Source organism: Carlito syrichta, unplaced genomic scaffold (assembly GCF_000164805.1).
Source record: "Carlito syrichta isolate Samal-C Ts95f unplaced genomic scaffold, Tarsius_syrichta-2.0.1 Scaffold220699, whole genome shotgun sequence".
NCBI lineage: Eukaryota > Metazoa > Chordata > Mammalia > Primates > Tarsiidae > Carlito > Carlito syrichta.
In genome coordinates this window covers 93,309-110,857 of record NW_007164795.1, presented here as the reverse complement: position 1 = coordinate 110,857, position 17,549 = coordinate 93,309, and the positions used below count along the sequence as shown (strand labels likewise).

General features: G+C 43.5%; 1 protein-coding gene across 1 annotated transcript in view; it reads left to right on the top strand.

Moving 5' to 3' along the window:
- The first annotated feature begins 2,417 nt into the window (after positions 1-2,417).
- Positions 2,418-17,549, top strand: part of ACAD11 (acyl-CoA dehydrogenase family member 11) — a 77,200-nt gene continuing 62,068 nt past the window's right edge. The window contains exons 1-4 of the mRNA XM_008051675.1: positions 2,418-2,716; positions 13,298-13,397; positions 15,855-15,980; positions 16,528-16,689. Coding sequence (XP_008049866.1) covers positions 2,436-2,716; positions 13,298-13,397; positions 15,855-15,980; positions 16,528-16,689 — 669 coding nt within the window. The 5' untranslated portion in view covers positions 2,418-2,435. The remainder of the gene's footprint in view (positions 2,717-13,297; positions 13,398-15,854; positions 15,981-16,527; positions 16,690-17,549) is intronic.

The window sequence follows — 17,549 nt, the reverse complement described above, 5'->3', positions numbered from 1 at the left end:
CCTGCCAGGGACCCGCCGGCAGGAGCCCTGCCAGAGCCCGGGGGAGTGTGCGCGGCGCCTCCCGGACACGTCTCAGCTCTCGGGGCTGCCGGTCCGCCGCTTCCGGTGCGCAGCCGACATCGCTTCCCCGCAGCCAGAACCCGCCTCGCCTGGCTTCCTCCGTTCCTGGGTGTGCTAGATCGGACGGAGCAGTGGGTGTGCGGAGCCTTCCTGCTCCGGGCTGGGAGAAACCCGGCCTTCTATTCCGAGGCTCCTAGTCCCCACCGGCCCTTTTCGGAGCCGGACCCGTGTCTTCCGCCTGTCGGAGTGGGAGAGGCTTCTGGGTCCTTATTCTCCCGTAGCGATGACGATGGCTTTGCTTTCTTTGTAATTTATATTTTAAAGATATGGGTACAGTTCAGTGCTGGGTATACAGATGTTCGTTATACAGGTACCCTTGTTGGTGAGGTGTGCCCCCCTCCCCTGGCAGTTTCCCTCAACTGCCAATCCCTTTCTTACAGTGTCACCATGGTTCTTCAAGGTCGCTCATGAGTGAGAACATGTGACACTCGGTTCTTTGTTTCTGTGACAGATCACTCAGTATTATAGCCTCTAAGCCCACCCAAGTTGCTGCACAGTTCTTAATTTTGTCCTTCTTTGTGGCTGTGTAATTTATTCCATCATGTATATGTGCCACATTTTTTTAGCCAGTCCTGTTTCCATGGGCAGACGGTTGGTTCCATTTTCTTGCTATTGTGAATAGTGCTGCAGTAAACATGCGTGGTCAGGTATCTTTTTTATAGTGATTTGAGTTCTTCCGGGTATATTCCCAGTAGGGGGATTGCAGGGTCATATGGAAGATCGATTTTTAGATCTTTTAGGAATCGCCACACTGTTTTCCACAGAGGCAATACTAGTTTGCGCTCCCACCAACAGTGTAGAAGTTGTTACCTTTTCCCTGCATCCTCACTAGCATCTGTTGTTTTTGATGATGGCCATCCTGATTGGAGTTAGGTGGTATCTCAGTGTGGTTTTAATTTGCATTTCTTTGATAACTAGTGAGGCTGAGCATTTTTTCATGTATCTGTTGGCTGCTCCTATGTCTTCTTTTGAGAAGTGTCTTTTTATATCTTTTGCCCACTTTGAAATGGGGCTGTTTGGTTTTTTTTCTTTTTGGCACGTTTTGAGTTCCTTGTAGATCCTAGATGTTAGGCCATTGTCAGATATACAGTTGGTAAATACTTTTTCCCATTCTGTGGGCTATCTCCCCGCTCTCTTGATGGTTTCTTTGGCTTTGCAGAAGCTTGTCAGTTTGATGAGGTCCTCCTTATCTATCTTATCTCTTATGGCATGGACATTTGGGGTTTTGATCAGGAATTGGTAGCCAGTTCCAATTTCCATGAGAGTGTCTCCTGTGTTTTCTAAGGTTCTTATAGTTTGAGGTTTTACATCTATGTCTTTGATGCATTTAGAACTGATTTAAGGGCCCTGTTTCAATCTTCTGCATCTGGTCAGCCAATTTTTCCAGCACCATTTACTGAATAGGTTGTCCTCTCCCCAGTGGTTTGTGGTGGAGAGTTTGTCGAAGATGAGTTGGTTGAGAAATTGATGTTTTGCTTCTGGAATCTATCCTGTTCCATTGGTCTATATGCCTGTTCTTGTACCAATACCAGGCTGTTTTGATTATTGTAACTTTATAATAAAGCTTAAAGTCTGGAAGAGTGATGCCTCCTGCTTTGTTTTGTTTTTTGGGTTTGGTTTTGGTTTTTTTTTTTCCCTTAGAATTGTTTTGGCTATTCTTGGTCATTTATGTTTCCATATGAATTCCTGTATTGTCATTTAGGTCTAAGAAGAATGCTGCTGGTAATTTAATGGGTATTGCGTTAAATCTGTAGACTGCCTTGGGTAGGATGGATGTCTTAACAATGTTGATTCTTCCCATCCGTGAGCATGGAATATTTTTCCCTTTGTTTGTGTCATCTCTGATTTCTTTGAGCAGGGTTTTGTAGTTTTCGTTGTAGAGATCTTTGACTTCTCTGGTTAGGAACATGCCATGTATTTCATTTTTTCGTGGCTATTGTGATGGGATTGTGCTTTTGGGGGGTTCTGTTTGTTTATTGTTGGTGTATAGGACTGCGACTGTTTTGCACTTTTATTTTATACGCTGAGACTTTGCCAAAGTCCTTTTTCAGCGCAAGCAGGTTTTTGGCAGATTCTCTTGGGTTTTCGAGGTATGGAATCGTGGCGTCTGCAAAGAGGGATAACTTAACTTCCTCTTTTCCTATTTGGATACTGCAGATCCCCTTCTCTTGTCTGATTGCTCTGAAAACTGGCTTTGCTCTCTTAGATCTGAGGCCTCCAACTCTGAGGCTAAGGGCAATTTAAATCCGAACACCACTGAGCTTCTCTGGCGCTGGAAACGGGAGCCTAGGCCCCCTCGGCTGGCCTGCCAGGGTATGCGTGATTGGCGGAGCCAGGCCCGGCCCTGCCCCCTTGCTCCAGCCCGGGGTGGCGCTGCTCCGCGCCCGGCGACCTTGGCCCTCCGGCCCTGCGGGCTTCCTGTTTCTGCGCTGGCGGCGGCAGCGGCCATGGAGCCGGGAGCCTCCGACAAACCTGAGATGGCGGAGGTGCTGCCCCAGCACATCTTCGACCGCGAGTCCCTGGAGGCCTACCTAAACCGGCACCTACCTGGCTTTGGAGCCCAGCCGGAGGCCGCACTGGCCGTTGCCCAGTTCAGGTACCGACCTGGCCTTCGCCTCCGTCGGAAACAAAGCTGTGCCTGTGTTTCCCGTGCTTGGGCCCTGGGCGGGTTTCTTTCTTTCACCCCGGTTGCTGTTCCTGCGATGTTGCTCCCTGAAGTTCTGCATTCAATCTTGGGGTCTCCCCACCTAGAGGGCAGTCGTGGAAGGGCAGTAACGGTCACCATTCCGCTCTCCAAGGGGATCTTGGTTAAAGAATGGGATTATGTGCCACTGCACTCCAGTCTGGGCGACAGAGTGAGACTCCAACTCAAAAAAAAAAAAAAAAAAGAATGGGATTATGTGCCTTGAGGACTTACTCAGCTAACTGAGGCCGGCAGCGCTGTGAGAAATAGACGTCTCTCTGACCTTTCATGCTACAACTGCGGCATCTTTTCTGAGAAACTGTTGTGATGCCGTTAGAGAGGTGGGATTCCAGAGGCTGAATTAATGGCACCCGAGAAAGGATCCAGAATGAAGTCCCAGCTCTCCCCCTTGGCATGCCAGGGCACCACCTTTGGCCTCAGTTCTTTTGAAGGGAGGTGGTGGAGCTGCGTGAGATGATCCTGAAAGTACCATTCCCCACCGTGAATCTGCCTTTAATCTGACGTTTTATAATAGGTGATCGTTTTTAAGAACTGAATTCTAAAAATAATATTTCTATAAACACACACACACGAATATCTCTATAAACACAAGGCTATAGAAAGAGTTCTTGCATTTAGAAAACTGGATCTGTCACTGTCTGGGAGTTTAAATATGTTGCTTAAACTCTCCGAGAAACTAATTTCCTCATTTGTAACACCTGCGTGTTCGGATTAGTCCTGATAAAGAAATGAAGCACGGTAATACAAGTGAAAGGGCATAAACATTGCAGTAACACAGTATGCTGGTGGCTTTCTATCACTGGCATTTATACTCTCTGGCTACTGATTTCAGTAAAAATGAAAATAGTAGTAAAGGAGATGGATCAGAGAGTTTGGGGATGTAGAATTAAAAGGCCCCATGTGTGAGCAGATATTGGAGGATGAAGGAGAAGGTGACACAAAGAATAGCTGAGATTTCTGGCTTGTGCAGTCACAAACTAAAACAGATCAAAGTTCAAATCTCAGTTATTTCACTTGCTGTGGAATTGGGACAAACTACCCTTTGAGCATCAAATCCTGCTTTGGCAAAAAGGAGAGAGTACTATTCAACTTCTACTGTTGTTAAAGAGCTGTTTAACTGGATGATACTTAATTCTGAACTAAGTGAAAAGTTAAGTAAATCATACTCATTTATATACTATATATGTGTTATATATACACATAATGAATATAAATATATGTATGTATACACATACATATATACATACATATATATGTAATATACACTATTCAGTATGATAGCATGCTCTTCTGGCTTGTATCCTAGGAGCAACAGGCTATGGCATAGAGCCTAGGTGTGTCTCCTATTTGGGGCATATTAGTTGTATTAACTTTGACAGAGGGGTCTGAGAGATTTCACCTCTCTTAGTAACCACTGAAACACGCACAAATTCATGGTTTATTGTGAGGCTTTCACACCTCAATATGCAGATTTATTCAACACACTCCGGCAGAGAAAAAAAGGTCCACAGTGCCAACTGACTAACCAGCAACTCCTGTTTTCTGCTGAATGTCCACCAGTGGGGGATGGAAGTGGGTGCTAGCAGGGTTTACACAGCTGAAGGAAAGGAGGCCTCAGAGTCTTATGGGCATAGATTCTGCAGGCGACACGACCATGGCCAATTTCTTTGTGGTCTTTATAGCCCACTGTAGGAGTGTTCATGGCCTTTTTTTTTTTCTTTTTCTTGAGTCGGAGTCTTACTCTGCCACCCAGGCTGGAGTGTAGCAGCATGCTCACGGCCACCACAACCTTGACCTGCTGGGCTCAGGTGATCTTTCTGCCTCAGCGTTCCAAGTAGCTGGAACTACAGGTGTGCACCACCACGTCCAGCTAATTTTTTGATTTATTGTAGAGGCGAGGTCTTGCCACGTTTCCCAGGCTGGTCTCGAACGCGTGGGCTCAGGCAATCCTCTTGCCTTCGCCTCCCAAAGTGCTGGGTGGTGTGAACCACCACAGTTGGTTTATGGCCATAATCTTAAGCTGCCTTTTGGCTTCAATTTCTTTTCAGGTGTCAGGGATGCCTGGCCACAACAGGGGTCATTTTACCACCTTGGTCCACCACACATATACTTATCATTGTGAGAGGTCAGCAATGTTACTATAAGCTGAGTCACTGGTAGCAAGTGACCTCATCTGGAGACATTTAGGGTGACAAACCATTATTATATATTAGTATGTAGTAGGCTATACTGTCTAGGCTTGTGTAGGCACACTCTGATGTTTGCACAATGACAAAATCACCTAATGACATATTTCTTAGAACTTATTGCATCTTTGACACATGACATATTCCCATCTTTAAGTAACACATGACTCTATTTTGAGGTTTTACTAACTGATCAGATGTGAGGTAGGAAAGGAAGAGACTGTTACAGTAAGCTGAGGCAAGATAGGCCAGTGCCATGGGAATAAAACGAAGAATTGCAAAGGCAAAGCAAAAGCAAAAGAATTTATTGTAGCTTTATAGTAGAGTTTAAAGTCTGGAAATGTGATTACTCCACCCCCCCCACCCCCACTTTATTCCTTTTGCTGAGGATTGCTTTGGCTATTAGCTCTTTTCTTGTTTCCATATGAATTTATGTACTGTCATTTCCAGGTCTGAGAAGAATGATGTCGGTAATTTGATGGGTATTGTGTTGAATCTGTAGATTGCCTTGGGTAGGATGGACATCTTGACAATATTGATTCTTCCGATCCATGAGCCTGGAATGTTTTTCCCTTTGTTTGTGTCCTCTTTAGTGTCTTTGAGCAGTGTTTTATAGTTCTCATTGTAAGGTATTTCACTTCTTTGGTTAGGAAGACGCTGAGGTGTTTCATTTTCTTAATGACAACTGCGAATGGGATTGTGCTTTTTATTTGGTTCTCTGCCTATTTGTTACTGGTGTATAGAAATGCCACTGTCTTTTGTGTGTGGATTTTGTACCCCAAAACTTTACCAAAGTCATTTATCAGTGCAAGGAGGTTTCTGGTGGACTCCCTTGTGTTTTCAAGATATAAGATCATATCATCCACAAAAGGAATAGCTTAACTTCCTCTTTTCCTGTTTGGATACCCCTGATTTCCTTCTCTTGTCTAAATGCTCTGACAAGAACTTCCAGCACTATGTTGAACAGGAGGGGTGAGAGTGGGCATGCCAGTATTACGAAGTTGGAGAATTAAGAATAACCTACAAAGGAGTCTGAGAAGAAGTCGTAGGGGAAAACTATGATCTGTATTCATGACCTCGAAAAAGTTGTATTACTGGAAATATGGGAATGAAAGCACTCCAAGAGGATAGGAAGAAGGAGTGTAAACAACTCTTGAGCAGATTTTCTACGAAGGGAAATAGAAATGTTTCAGATAGAGGAGGCTGTGAGATTAAGAGAAGGCTTTTTAAAAAATAACAACAGGCCGGGTGCTGTGGCTCAAGCATGTAATTCTAGCACTTTGGAAGGCCAAGGTGAGAGGATTACCTGAACTCACAGGTTCGAGACCAGCCTGGACAACCTCATCTCTACAATAAAATAAAAAAATTACATCCTTGGCCATAAATCAAGCATAAGCAAATTCCACAAGATAAAAATAAATAAATAAAATTTTAAAATTAGCTGGGCATAGTAGCATGTGCCTGGAGTTCCAGATACTTGGAAGGCTGAGACAGAAGGATCACCAGAGCCCAGCAGGTCAATGCTGGGGTAGCGGTAAGTGTGCCACTGCACTTCAGTCTGGGAGGCGGAGTGAGACTCTGACTCAAAAAAAAAAAAAAATAATAATAATAATAGCATGTTTGTATGTTGATGGCAGAGATCTTGAAGAAAGAAAATTCACAGGGGAGAGGACCAGAACAAAGTCCATAAGAAGGCAGGAATCTAATGCTCAGGAAATGGGGTTGCTCTTAGATACGAATGTAAACAGCTGGGCAGAGACCCTGGAGGGAAGACAGAATATCGGGGTACAGATGGTTGTATGCAGTAGATAGAGTAGTGTTTGTGAAGTTCTCCTCTGATTGTTTCTATTTTCCTGTTGAAATAGCCAGCCAGGTAATTAGCCAAGGGTGAGAATGGAGGAAAATGTGTCAGAGGTTCCAGGAAAGAGGATAAATTATGAAATGATCATCTGAGATCATGAGAGAATGAATGGGGTAAGAAAATAGGATTGTCAGGTGGGGTTCACTTTGAGGATCCGGGTCATGAATTTGAAGTAAGGTTCATTATTTCAGGAGATATTATTGATGCTTTGCCCAGATCCCCTTGAATCCCATTTTACTGTTGTAAAAATCTCCCCGTGGGCCTCCAAAATGTTAGGTCAGACCTGCGGGGCGTGGGTGGCGGGCTGAGTGTGCGATCCAGTGCTGCGCAAGAAATGCAAAGAACTGCACAGAAGTCGGATTGGAAAATACAGTCTATCGAGGGAGAGGGAAAGAGCAAGGGGGAGGGAGAGGCAGAGGGAAAGGGGAAATTCACCTCCCCAAGGTAGGGGAGGGGGCCAAAGCCAGGAAATGTGATAGCCGCAGCTCAGAGAGCCATGTGGACACACCAGAGTTTCACAAAGCCAAGGCAAAAGGCTGGCTGAAGTTGAGTGCTCTTTAGCCTTCCCTTTGGAGTTAGGCAGGTTGCTGAGATGATTGGGTGGGGGTCTTTTTCATGTCGTCATGAAGAGGACAGGCGAGCCAGGTACTGACATCACCATGATGGCTGGCAGGCACATGGGTGGGCCAGTCACATGACTGTTGCTATGCTGATGGGGTCTGTGTGTAAGGTCAGGAAGGGCTGAGGAGGCTAACTTGCGTCTTACAGGTGGAGGCAAATACTTGAAATAGAAAATCTAGTTAGTATAAGACAAGCTGGGGAGAGGGTTGCAAGACAATTATCAATAGCACCTCTGAGAAACCGGTCCTGTCCTTGGCTAGTGATTAGAGGGTAAATTAAAGTGAACTGCTAGAAAACCATGACAGAGCTAGGCAATGTTAAAATGGCTGCTCACTGGGTATATCAACTCCATCGTAGGTCCTTTCAACTGTTTACCTGACTTTGTTGGTTTTTCTTCCAATAGCCTGCACCTGTGACTAGTACTATTTATTTTTGGCCAACTGCCCTCAGGCTGCTGGAGTCTCCTTTGCCCTTTGCATGGCCTGTTATAGTATCTAAGGTGGACCTGAACCACAGATTATTATGAAATCACCAAGAGTGATTCAAGAATATGAAATCTTTATGATCCTTGGTTCAGAGATGTCTTTGAATTCTGACATTGCAGAGTTCCCCTTATGCCCCTATGCCCACCCATACCCAGTGCGATCAGGCTGAAGCTATCCTCTAGGGGACTTTGTCTTAGACCACAGCTTTGCTTGGCTTCCTCCCTTTCCCCAACCTGCTTTCCAAATTCCTGATTAATTGTCCAAACGTTTCCTTGGTAAGTCACTGGTACACAATTTTTTCCTCATGGTCTGTTTCTTGGGAACCTTACCTAAACCAATAATTATGATTGTGTGTTTCTTTCTCTGGCTATATCCAGTTATATGAGTGGAAGCAAAAAATTAGATTGACCCAGGATGGGAGTTTTGCTAAGCAAACTCATAAAGTGAGAAAAGGACGACTGTACAGAAGGTATATTTAAGGTAGTGGTTATGTAATTTGGCATTAAATTTAAACTAGTTAAGGAGGATATGGCGTGCGGAGGTGGGATGAAGGGCGGTGTGATCAATGGATGATAGGGCTAGGATTGAAGGGTTGTTGGAATTGAAGATTGCTATTAATTGAGAATTACTAGCAGGAATGAGTGAAAAGATAGGAAGTCAGAGACACAAATTCTTAAAAATCCAACCATGCAGTGCTTGAACCATTGATATTGCTAAGGATGGGTGGCTGAGACAGTGTCATGGAAAATATCACTGAAGGCGAATAATTCAAGGAACTGACAGGCATGAATGTTAAAATGGACATCTGTGTGGATTTTGAAATCAGTAATTCAAATAGGGGTAGTGTTGATAAGAGTAACAGTAAACCAAGCCAAGCTTCTCCAAAAATGAGGAAAATTGATCTGAAAGTTAGTAGGTGACTGCAATAAAAAAGGGTGGAGGGCGGTAGAGTCTCCTGAGGTGAGATTCAAAGCTGGGGAGGGAGGAGCTTAGAAAGAAAAGAAAGCAAGCCAAGAGTCTGGAAGGGTCAGTGAGTGTCAAGAGGACACACAGCCTCCATCCAAGCTCACTGAAGTCTACAAACGAAACAGTATTCAGGTTTTAGTTATGGCAAGGAAGTAAAGGGTCTGTTCAGAGAAAATACTGATGCTGAGTGGGAGTATGAAAGACTGAGTTCCAGGAGCACAGTGGAAGAGTGTCAGGAGTTCAGAGGTGGTGGAGAGGTGGGAGAACAAGACAAAATGGTGAATTCAAAAAGCCGTAAGGGAATTCCAATGCAGCGGACCAATGGAAACGGGAACTTGGGACTTCTTGTGTTGGTGACATAAATGGATAAAGAGCATAGTGAGACCAGTTCGATAGCAGTGCTATGAGTGATAGGAAATGGGAAGGGGTGTTTGGGGCTAAGGAGGGGCAGTCTAACACCAAGCGCACTGGACTCATTTTTTTTTCAGATGATGCCAATTTAAAAATGCTTTGTTCCCTGACACAAACTGCACTTTCCACTTACTCACTATATGGGTGAAGTACAACTGTATTCTGTTCCCCTATGTGTGTGCAGGTATTCACAATGTCATATTAAATAGCAGCTAAAATATGGTTTGAAAGCAAGAAAACTCAAGAAAACTGCCACTGAGCTGATTTCCCATAAATCCGAATTCTCCAGGTGTCATGTGAGGAGTTCATGGTCAGACTCATGTTGCGCGTTGGCTGGCTCGGTCTGCTGCCGTCGGAGTCACAGTTCCAGGAAAGGCCCGTCCGGAGGAGGCGCAGCCACATCCAGGGCAGCCCCTCGCCAACCACAGAGCGGGCTGCCTGCTCTGGGCCACTGGGATGCTGGTGCGGTGTGGGGTCTTTCTGCCGATGTTAGAGTCTTCCTCTTCAGTCATCTGAGTCTTGACTCGCCAAGGGGTGATTCCATGGCACTTGTCAAGAGTCCGGTCTGTCTTCATTTTCACTGGACTCTGCCATTTCTCACGTGCCATCATGGCCTATTGACTCCATGCTATCAGAGCAGCTTCTTAGGGGATATTTTGCCTCTGTTTTTCACCTTCAGCCTTGTACTTCAAAGCCTTTTTGACCATATGCTTAAACACCACGTCATTGGTCTTTAAATCTGCTTATCTGTTCCTGATCTCGTGTTTGCAGATAGCACATCCGAGATGCTGTTGACAACAATATCAAAAGTTACCTTAATCTAAGGAAGTCCAGAGGGTGCTGGAGGGATGCCTTTAAGTTCAAGTATGCCAAGCTAGGCCAGGCACAGTGGCTCACACCTGTAAGCCCAGCACTTTGGGAGCCTGAAGCAAGAGGATTGGTTGAGGTCGGAATTCGAGAACAGCCTAGGCAACATAACGAGATCTTGTCTCTGCAAGAAATAAAATAAATTAGCTGGGCTTGGTGACAGTGCCTGTAGGGAGGCTGCGGCAGGAAGATCACTTGAGCCCAGGAGGCCGAGACTGCAGTGAGCTGTGATTGGGCCTTTGCACTCTAGCCTGGGCAACAGAGTATGACACCCCAACTCAGAAAGAAAAATACTTTTAACAATTTTAAAAAGCTTGTTGTTCTCAGAAGCAGACCTTGAACAATGATCATAATACTATAAAAAAGGGATTGGCAGTAGTGGGAAACTGCTAGGGGTGGGGGGCATACCTCATCAACAAGGGTACCTGCATAAAGAACATGTATATACCTGATCCTGCATTGTACCCCACATCTTTACAGTAAAAAAATTTTAAAAATAAAAAATTTTAAATAAATAGATAAATAAAAAGCTTGTTGTTACCCATCATCATTGCTCATTCAATTTAAAAACCTGAATGAACAAATCGAACTGGCCGTCAGAGGAGAGAGATGATAGGGGTCCGAGGCTGCTGACTATGAACAGTTGTACAGCACGTGGTCGGAACAGCTGTGCCTCCACCAGTGGTTTCAGAACCAAAGGAACCAAAGGAAAAGGAGTGATGCTAGAGAGCGGCAGATCCTGAACGTCTTCCAATCTCTACCCAAGGGGCAAGATGGCTGCCTACTAGCTGCAAACACAACTGACCTCCTTATCAGGGTGGTTTTTTGTTGTTTCCAATTCCTTTTTGTTGAGAAAGTCCTGCAGGATTTTCTCGGTTTCTGAAGCTTGGAGATAAAAGTAGAGCCACCAACCAGGCTGATGCCATGGGCCTGAGACTTGTCTACCATGATATGATTAAAGGGTTTTAATGGGTGGGGGGGTTTAATAAAAACCTTTTTCTTGGTGGACAAATTGAGTTAACTTTCTAGCTCTTTAATTCTGGAAACTTGGTAAAGGTGGCATATCAGCTGTGTTTCCAGGCAACATTACTTATGGTAAAAATAACATCTATTAATAAATAGTGTCTGATTTAGAAGGTCGATAGTAAACTATTAGTATCTGGTGGAAAGTCATAGCTTTGGGCTTCCTCGAGTGTATTAAGTTCTTGCACCTGGTCATATTCCTTGCTGGGGCTCTGGCTCCCAAAGGACTGCTACTAGAAATAAGGGCTTCTGCAGGGCACGAGGCTGTACTGTGGTCTGAATGTTTGTGTCACCCCCCAAACTGATATGTTTAAGTCCTTATCCCAAGGTGATGAGATTAAGAGGCAGGGCCTTTGGGAGATAATTGATCATGAGGGAAGAGACCTCAGGAATGCATTAGTGTTTTAAAAGAAGCCCCAAATAGCTGCCTTGCCCTTTCCACCAAGTGAAGAAAGAGCAGGAAGGCACCATTCATAGAATGGTAGGTCTTCACTGGACATCAGGTCTGCTGGTGCCTCAATCTTAGACTTCCCAGCCTCCAAAACTGTGACAAATTCCCGTTGTTTAGAAGCTACCCAGTCTATGGTATTCTGTAATAGCAACCTGAATGGACTAAGGTTTTTAAGCCCAGTGGCACCCACTGCCTGGTCTCACTCCCACATGAGCTATCCTCAAGGGGAACAGGGAATAGGGTAAATCCTAGACTGCTGCATGGTTTGCTGTGAGGAGTCTGCTGAAGAAACTCACCTGATGCTGCCATGCATCTAAGTGAACTGATGCTAAGTGTGGCCTGTCAGGGTCTCATGAGCTTGATTGTCTCTAGCAGGTCTTCTCCAACCAAGTAAGAGTCCCTTAGCTACACATTTAAGCAAAGATAAATTATGCAAAGATGAATTGTCCCTTGTCAGTAAAGACAGCGTAGCCTTGAGGTGGTCCCATGTCCAGAGCACCGGCGGTCACTTCCACGTTCCTCTGCTAAAAGGCACCTACATGGGATTGGAGGATGACAGGACCGGTGCTCTGTGATATGCTTGCTGGGAAGGATGGGTCTGGCTTGTAGGAGACAGGTTAGACACTGGAGCTGCTGCTGTATTCCTGGGCTCACTTGGGTTTTTTTCCCAGATGAAGGTTAGAGTACTGGGAAGAAACTTCAAAGGTATTTTTTCTATTTTCCCGTTACCTCAGGGATTGAGTCTTCTGTTTAATTTTGTGTCTCTCTTTTAGACTTTGGGATTCTTAATTGCTCTTATTATAAGTGAAAGTGTAGATTGAATATGTTTGGTAGCTGGAATGTATATTTTTAGTTCATGTGAGAATTTCTGTCCATCTGTCAGAGAAAGCCAGTGCCTTGCCTGTGAGTTAGCTGGGGCACCACTGCACTTCCAGGTGCTCACTCTGGGACCTGGCTTATCAAAACCCTCATTGCAGAAAGCTGAACTCAGGTGCTAGCCTTGGTAACACATAGGGAGATTATCACGCTAAGGGCAATTGAGGGGGCATTAACCCAGACATTCCAGCATTCTTTAAATAATTTTCTGAATGATCACTTACACTCGCTACTCTCAGCCTTTGTTTTCTTAGATCAGGTATTGACCTAGAGGTATTTCTGATAAGTTATTATTTGCAGTCAGAGGTGTAGGGTCCTCTCTATGGGTCATAGTTACGCCTCTTGGCTTTTCAGCATTGAGATAGATTTATTTTAATTTCTTCTTTCTCCTGAAATTCCTGTGGAATTCTCCTGACATTATCTGTGGATTTGGAGAGGACAGAAATCAAGCACTGGAGAACATTAAAAGCACTGTGTATATTTAGGGCACCACTGCAATCATGGATAGCAGGGGCTCCCAGGCTCAGCTCACTGGGAAGGGGCCCTGGGTCTCAACATCCCAGCAACAGGAAATGCAGGTTCCAATTTCTTCGATCCCATGATGTGCCCATAAACATGAAGTAACTTGGGTGCGAAAGATAAAAAGTTGGGTGGCTTTCATTAATTAGGATTTAGGGATAAAAGAAAATATAGTTTTGTAATTATCTCTCCTTTGCTTTTCTCTAGATCAGGACAGTCAAACCCAACTTTTTATCTCCAGAAGGGCTTTCAAGCATATGTGCTCAGGAAAAAACCACCGGGTTCACTTCTTCCTAAAGCACATAAGGTATAGTATACAAAAGTAATGGTAAATTATTTGTTGACAACTAAGTGCTTTTTATTACACACAAAACCAATTTAAGTTGCTTTTTAAAGTCATCATATGATTACTAAACAGTTGAATGTGCATTTTATTTCTAATTAAAATTTCACTTGAAATGTATTCTTTTTGTTGTTAAAAAGGACTTGGAGTTGAAATCAAGGGCTATTTGGGGAATACATCTTGAGCAACACCCAGTCCTCTTGTGGATTTGATTCTTCCCTTACATATTTGGCTAGAAGTACAATATTTGTGGTACTACTCATTTAAGGATGCTTAGTTTTTGTTATATCTCTTTAACTTTCGCTTACTTTACTTTATCGTTTAGTTTTAAAGATGTGGGCCACAAGTCAGGATTAGGTGCATAAGTGGTCATCGGCCAGGTGAAGTGTAGGCCTCCCGTTGTGCTCACTTTGCCTGGTTTGGGATCAGAGCTCCTTATCAACGTTATGTGTTCCTCTCCTTCCCTGGCAGTGTCCTGCTACTGCTAACCCTTTCATGATAAATGTTCAGGGTCCACCTAGGAGTGGGAACACATGGTACTCAGCTTTTTGTTTCCATGATAGGTCACCCAAGTTGCTGCAAAGTTCATCATTTTGTCCTTTTTGCATAATGTTTTGTCATGTATATGTACCACATTTTTTCATCCAGTCCTCTTTTGGTGGGCAGCACGGTTGGCTCCATGTTCTTGCTACTGTGAACAATGCTGCAATAAACATGCGTGTGCAGGCATCTTTTTCATCGAGTGATTTGAGTTCCTCCGGGTATATTCCCAGCAGGGGCATGGTGGGGTCATATGGGAGGTCGAGTTTTAGATCTTTTAGGAATCGCCACACTGTTTTCCACAGAGGCTGTACTAGTTTACACTCCCACCAACAGCATTCCCTTTTCTCCACATCCTGTTATATATTTAAATTATTATGTCCAATAACAGCATCTACTTGTTGAACTATTTTAATATATTTGCTGTGCCAGTCTTCTATCTTTTGGTGATAAAAATAAGGATGTGAATTAGGCATTTTATAGTATTCTCTAAATATTAGACTTATCAGTAAAAATTATAAAATATTTTTAGCTAAAACCTGAGTTTTCTGCTTTCAGAAAACAGACATTATCTGTGGATTTGGAGAGGACAGAAATCAAGCACTGGAGAACATTAAAAGCACTGTGTATATTTAGGGCACCACTGCAATCATGGATAGCAGGGGCTCCCAGGCTCAGCTCACTGGGAAGGGGCCCTGGGTCTCAACATCCCAGCAACAGGAAATGCAGGTTCCAATTTCTTCGATCCCATGATGTGCCCATAAACATGAAGTAACTTGGGTGCGAAAGATAAAAAGTTGGGTGGCTTTCATTAAAGTTCAACATGACAGAGCTGAGGGAGGATTCCCACCCCTGCCCAGGAATCTATGCCCCAGTAAACAGCTCTGTTTAGCTCTCTCCTTGGTAGCATCCAATCAGAACACATCAGAACATAACATTCTGCTCTCAGCGCATGTACAGCTCCCAGAATCTGAAGCACTTTGTTTCAACTCCCTTCGTTTTTCCCAAGTCTGCCTTGAAATAAGCAATGCTTCTACTCTGCCATCCACTTTTTTGCCTCCTTAAGCCTTTTGTCCTCTTCCCCAATCACCCCCGCCACACACACACACACACACTCATTTCCCAACACCAGAATCGTTATAAACACTTCTTTCCACATCCCTTGGCGCCACTGGCTACTCTCACCTTGGACATGGGTTTAGTTACTTAGGAAAGCAGCTCCTTTACTCCCTGATGTCAAAATGAGCTGCATGGTTTCCCCTCCTTAGAATGGTCAGCCACTATTGCCTGAGTCTGGGCAACGGAACTTTACATGCAAATAAGTCATCCTTACGTGGTCTGCATCACAGCTCTGCTGTAAGTTGTGCCCTTGGGTCGTGCCCACACATAGGTCCTGATTTCTTCTCCCTGTCTTATTTGGGCTACTACCTCAGTACCCATTTGCTTCTAGCAGCCTACATCTCAGTAGTCGTCTTGAGCTTCCTGCCAGCCCAGGAACCAGGAAGGATCCCCCTACCTCTAACTTGGAAGCAGGTGCCTCCTTTGAGCTCCAGAAGGGGCAGGAGCTTCTTCCTCTCACCACCACCCACCCGCCTCCCTCAGCTCCCTGTGGTAGAGCATCAGAATTGAGACCTACCTGAGCTCCCATGGGAGATTTGAAAGAATGAGAGCAAGCCAGTGAGTAGGGAGCTGCTGAGAACAAAGAGATGTTTTATGATTAAATCCGAAATACTGTGGTCAGGAACTATTGCCTTTACATGACCACAGCCAGATTAAGCCCCATGCAGGTGCCCATCTTTTTATCCTAATTGCTGGTCTAGTTTCAAATTTAATTTTAAATTTCTGTGTCTCTGATTTTTAATAACCCATCATCCTATTTAGATTGATAGAGAGTTTAAAGTCCAGAAAGCCTTATTTTCGATTGGATTCCCCGTTCCCAAACCTATACTGTACTGTGATGATGCTTCTGTCATTGGAACAGAATTTTACGTGATGGAACATGTGGAGGTAAGGTAACATTTAATCTGATTTTAATTATGAAGTTAATTATAATGTTTTATTAGATGAAGCATTATATTCGTAAATTATCTAGTTTTTATTTGCCATCTTATGTAATTAGTTTGCTTTGCAAGGGTATAACTTGTTTTTTTAATTTGAGCATACACAATGAGAAAACAATAGAATAAATGAGGAACACATTTAGTAAGTAGGTATATTGACTCTTTCTTAAATTTTCCTCTAGGTGTCAGTAAAGAGCTATATGTAATGACAATAATGGAATTATCCATAAAGGCAGCAGGGAAACCCCACTTTGCATAGAGGATCAAACCATTGACAGCAATAAGATCAAATTGTTCTTTAATTTTCTTTTTCGAAAATATAAGTTGAGAGTAGTTTTAGATTTTATGTTCATTTTGGCATATCCTTGTATTTTCCCTTTGGCATGTGTACTCCGATATTAAACATGTTTCACAAATGAATGTTTTTCTAGCATATTCTATAAAGTATTGATTTTGGTTACAAAAATTTACATTATCTGTAATCACTTCCAAAGGGTCGAATCTTTCGTGATTTCACAATTACTGGCGTTAGCCCAGCAGAACGCTCAGCCATATATGTGGCCATGATAGAGACCTTGGCTCGATTACATTCCTTGAACATACAGTCATTGCAGCTGGAAGGATATGGTACAGGTACTGGATACTGCAAAAGACAGGTAATGCATCCCTATAAAGAGCTACTTTTTCCATTTCTTGGAAATAATACACATTACTAATCAAAATAAAAACAAAATTGGCTATGGCTTTTAACATTATTCTTCAGATTGACTTATTTTTAGCATAAAATGATGTTACATTTTTAGATCAGGTTTTTCCCAGCAACGTTTTCTGTTTCAGACTCTACTTAATTTACCAATACCTTTTCTAACTTAAGCTTGCAGACATTTATTTTTTATTTATTTATTACTTTTTTTATTTTAAAGATGTGGGGTACAATTCAGGGTTAGGTATACAAATGTTCATTATGCAGGAACCGTTGTTGATGAGGTGCACCCCTCCCTCCCCTGGCAGTTTCCCTCAACTGCCAATCCCACCCCTCCTCACCTGACTGTTTCCCACTACTGCCAATCCCTTTCTTATAGCATTATAATTGTTCTAGGTCCATTTATGAGTGAGAACATATGGTACTCTGTTCTTTGTTTCTGTGATAGAACACCGAGTATGATCGACTCTAAATCCATCCAAGTTGCTGCGAAGTCCATGTTTGTCCTTCTTCGTGACTGTATAATAAATATTCCATTGTGCATATGTACTACATTTTTTTAACCAGTCCAGCTTCGATGGGCAGCATGGTTGGTTCCATGTCTTTGCTATTGTGAATAGAGCTGCAACAAACTTGCATGTGCAGGTATCTTTTTTGTAGAATGATTTGAGTTCCTCCTGGTATATTCCCAATAGGGGGATTGTTGGGTCATATGGAAAGTCAATTTCTAGTTCTTTGAGAAATCGCCACACTGTCTTCCAAAGAGGTTGCATGAATTTGCATTCCCACCAGCAGTATAGAAGTGTTCCCCCC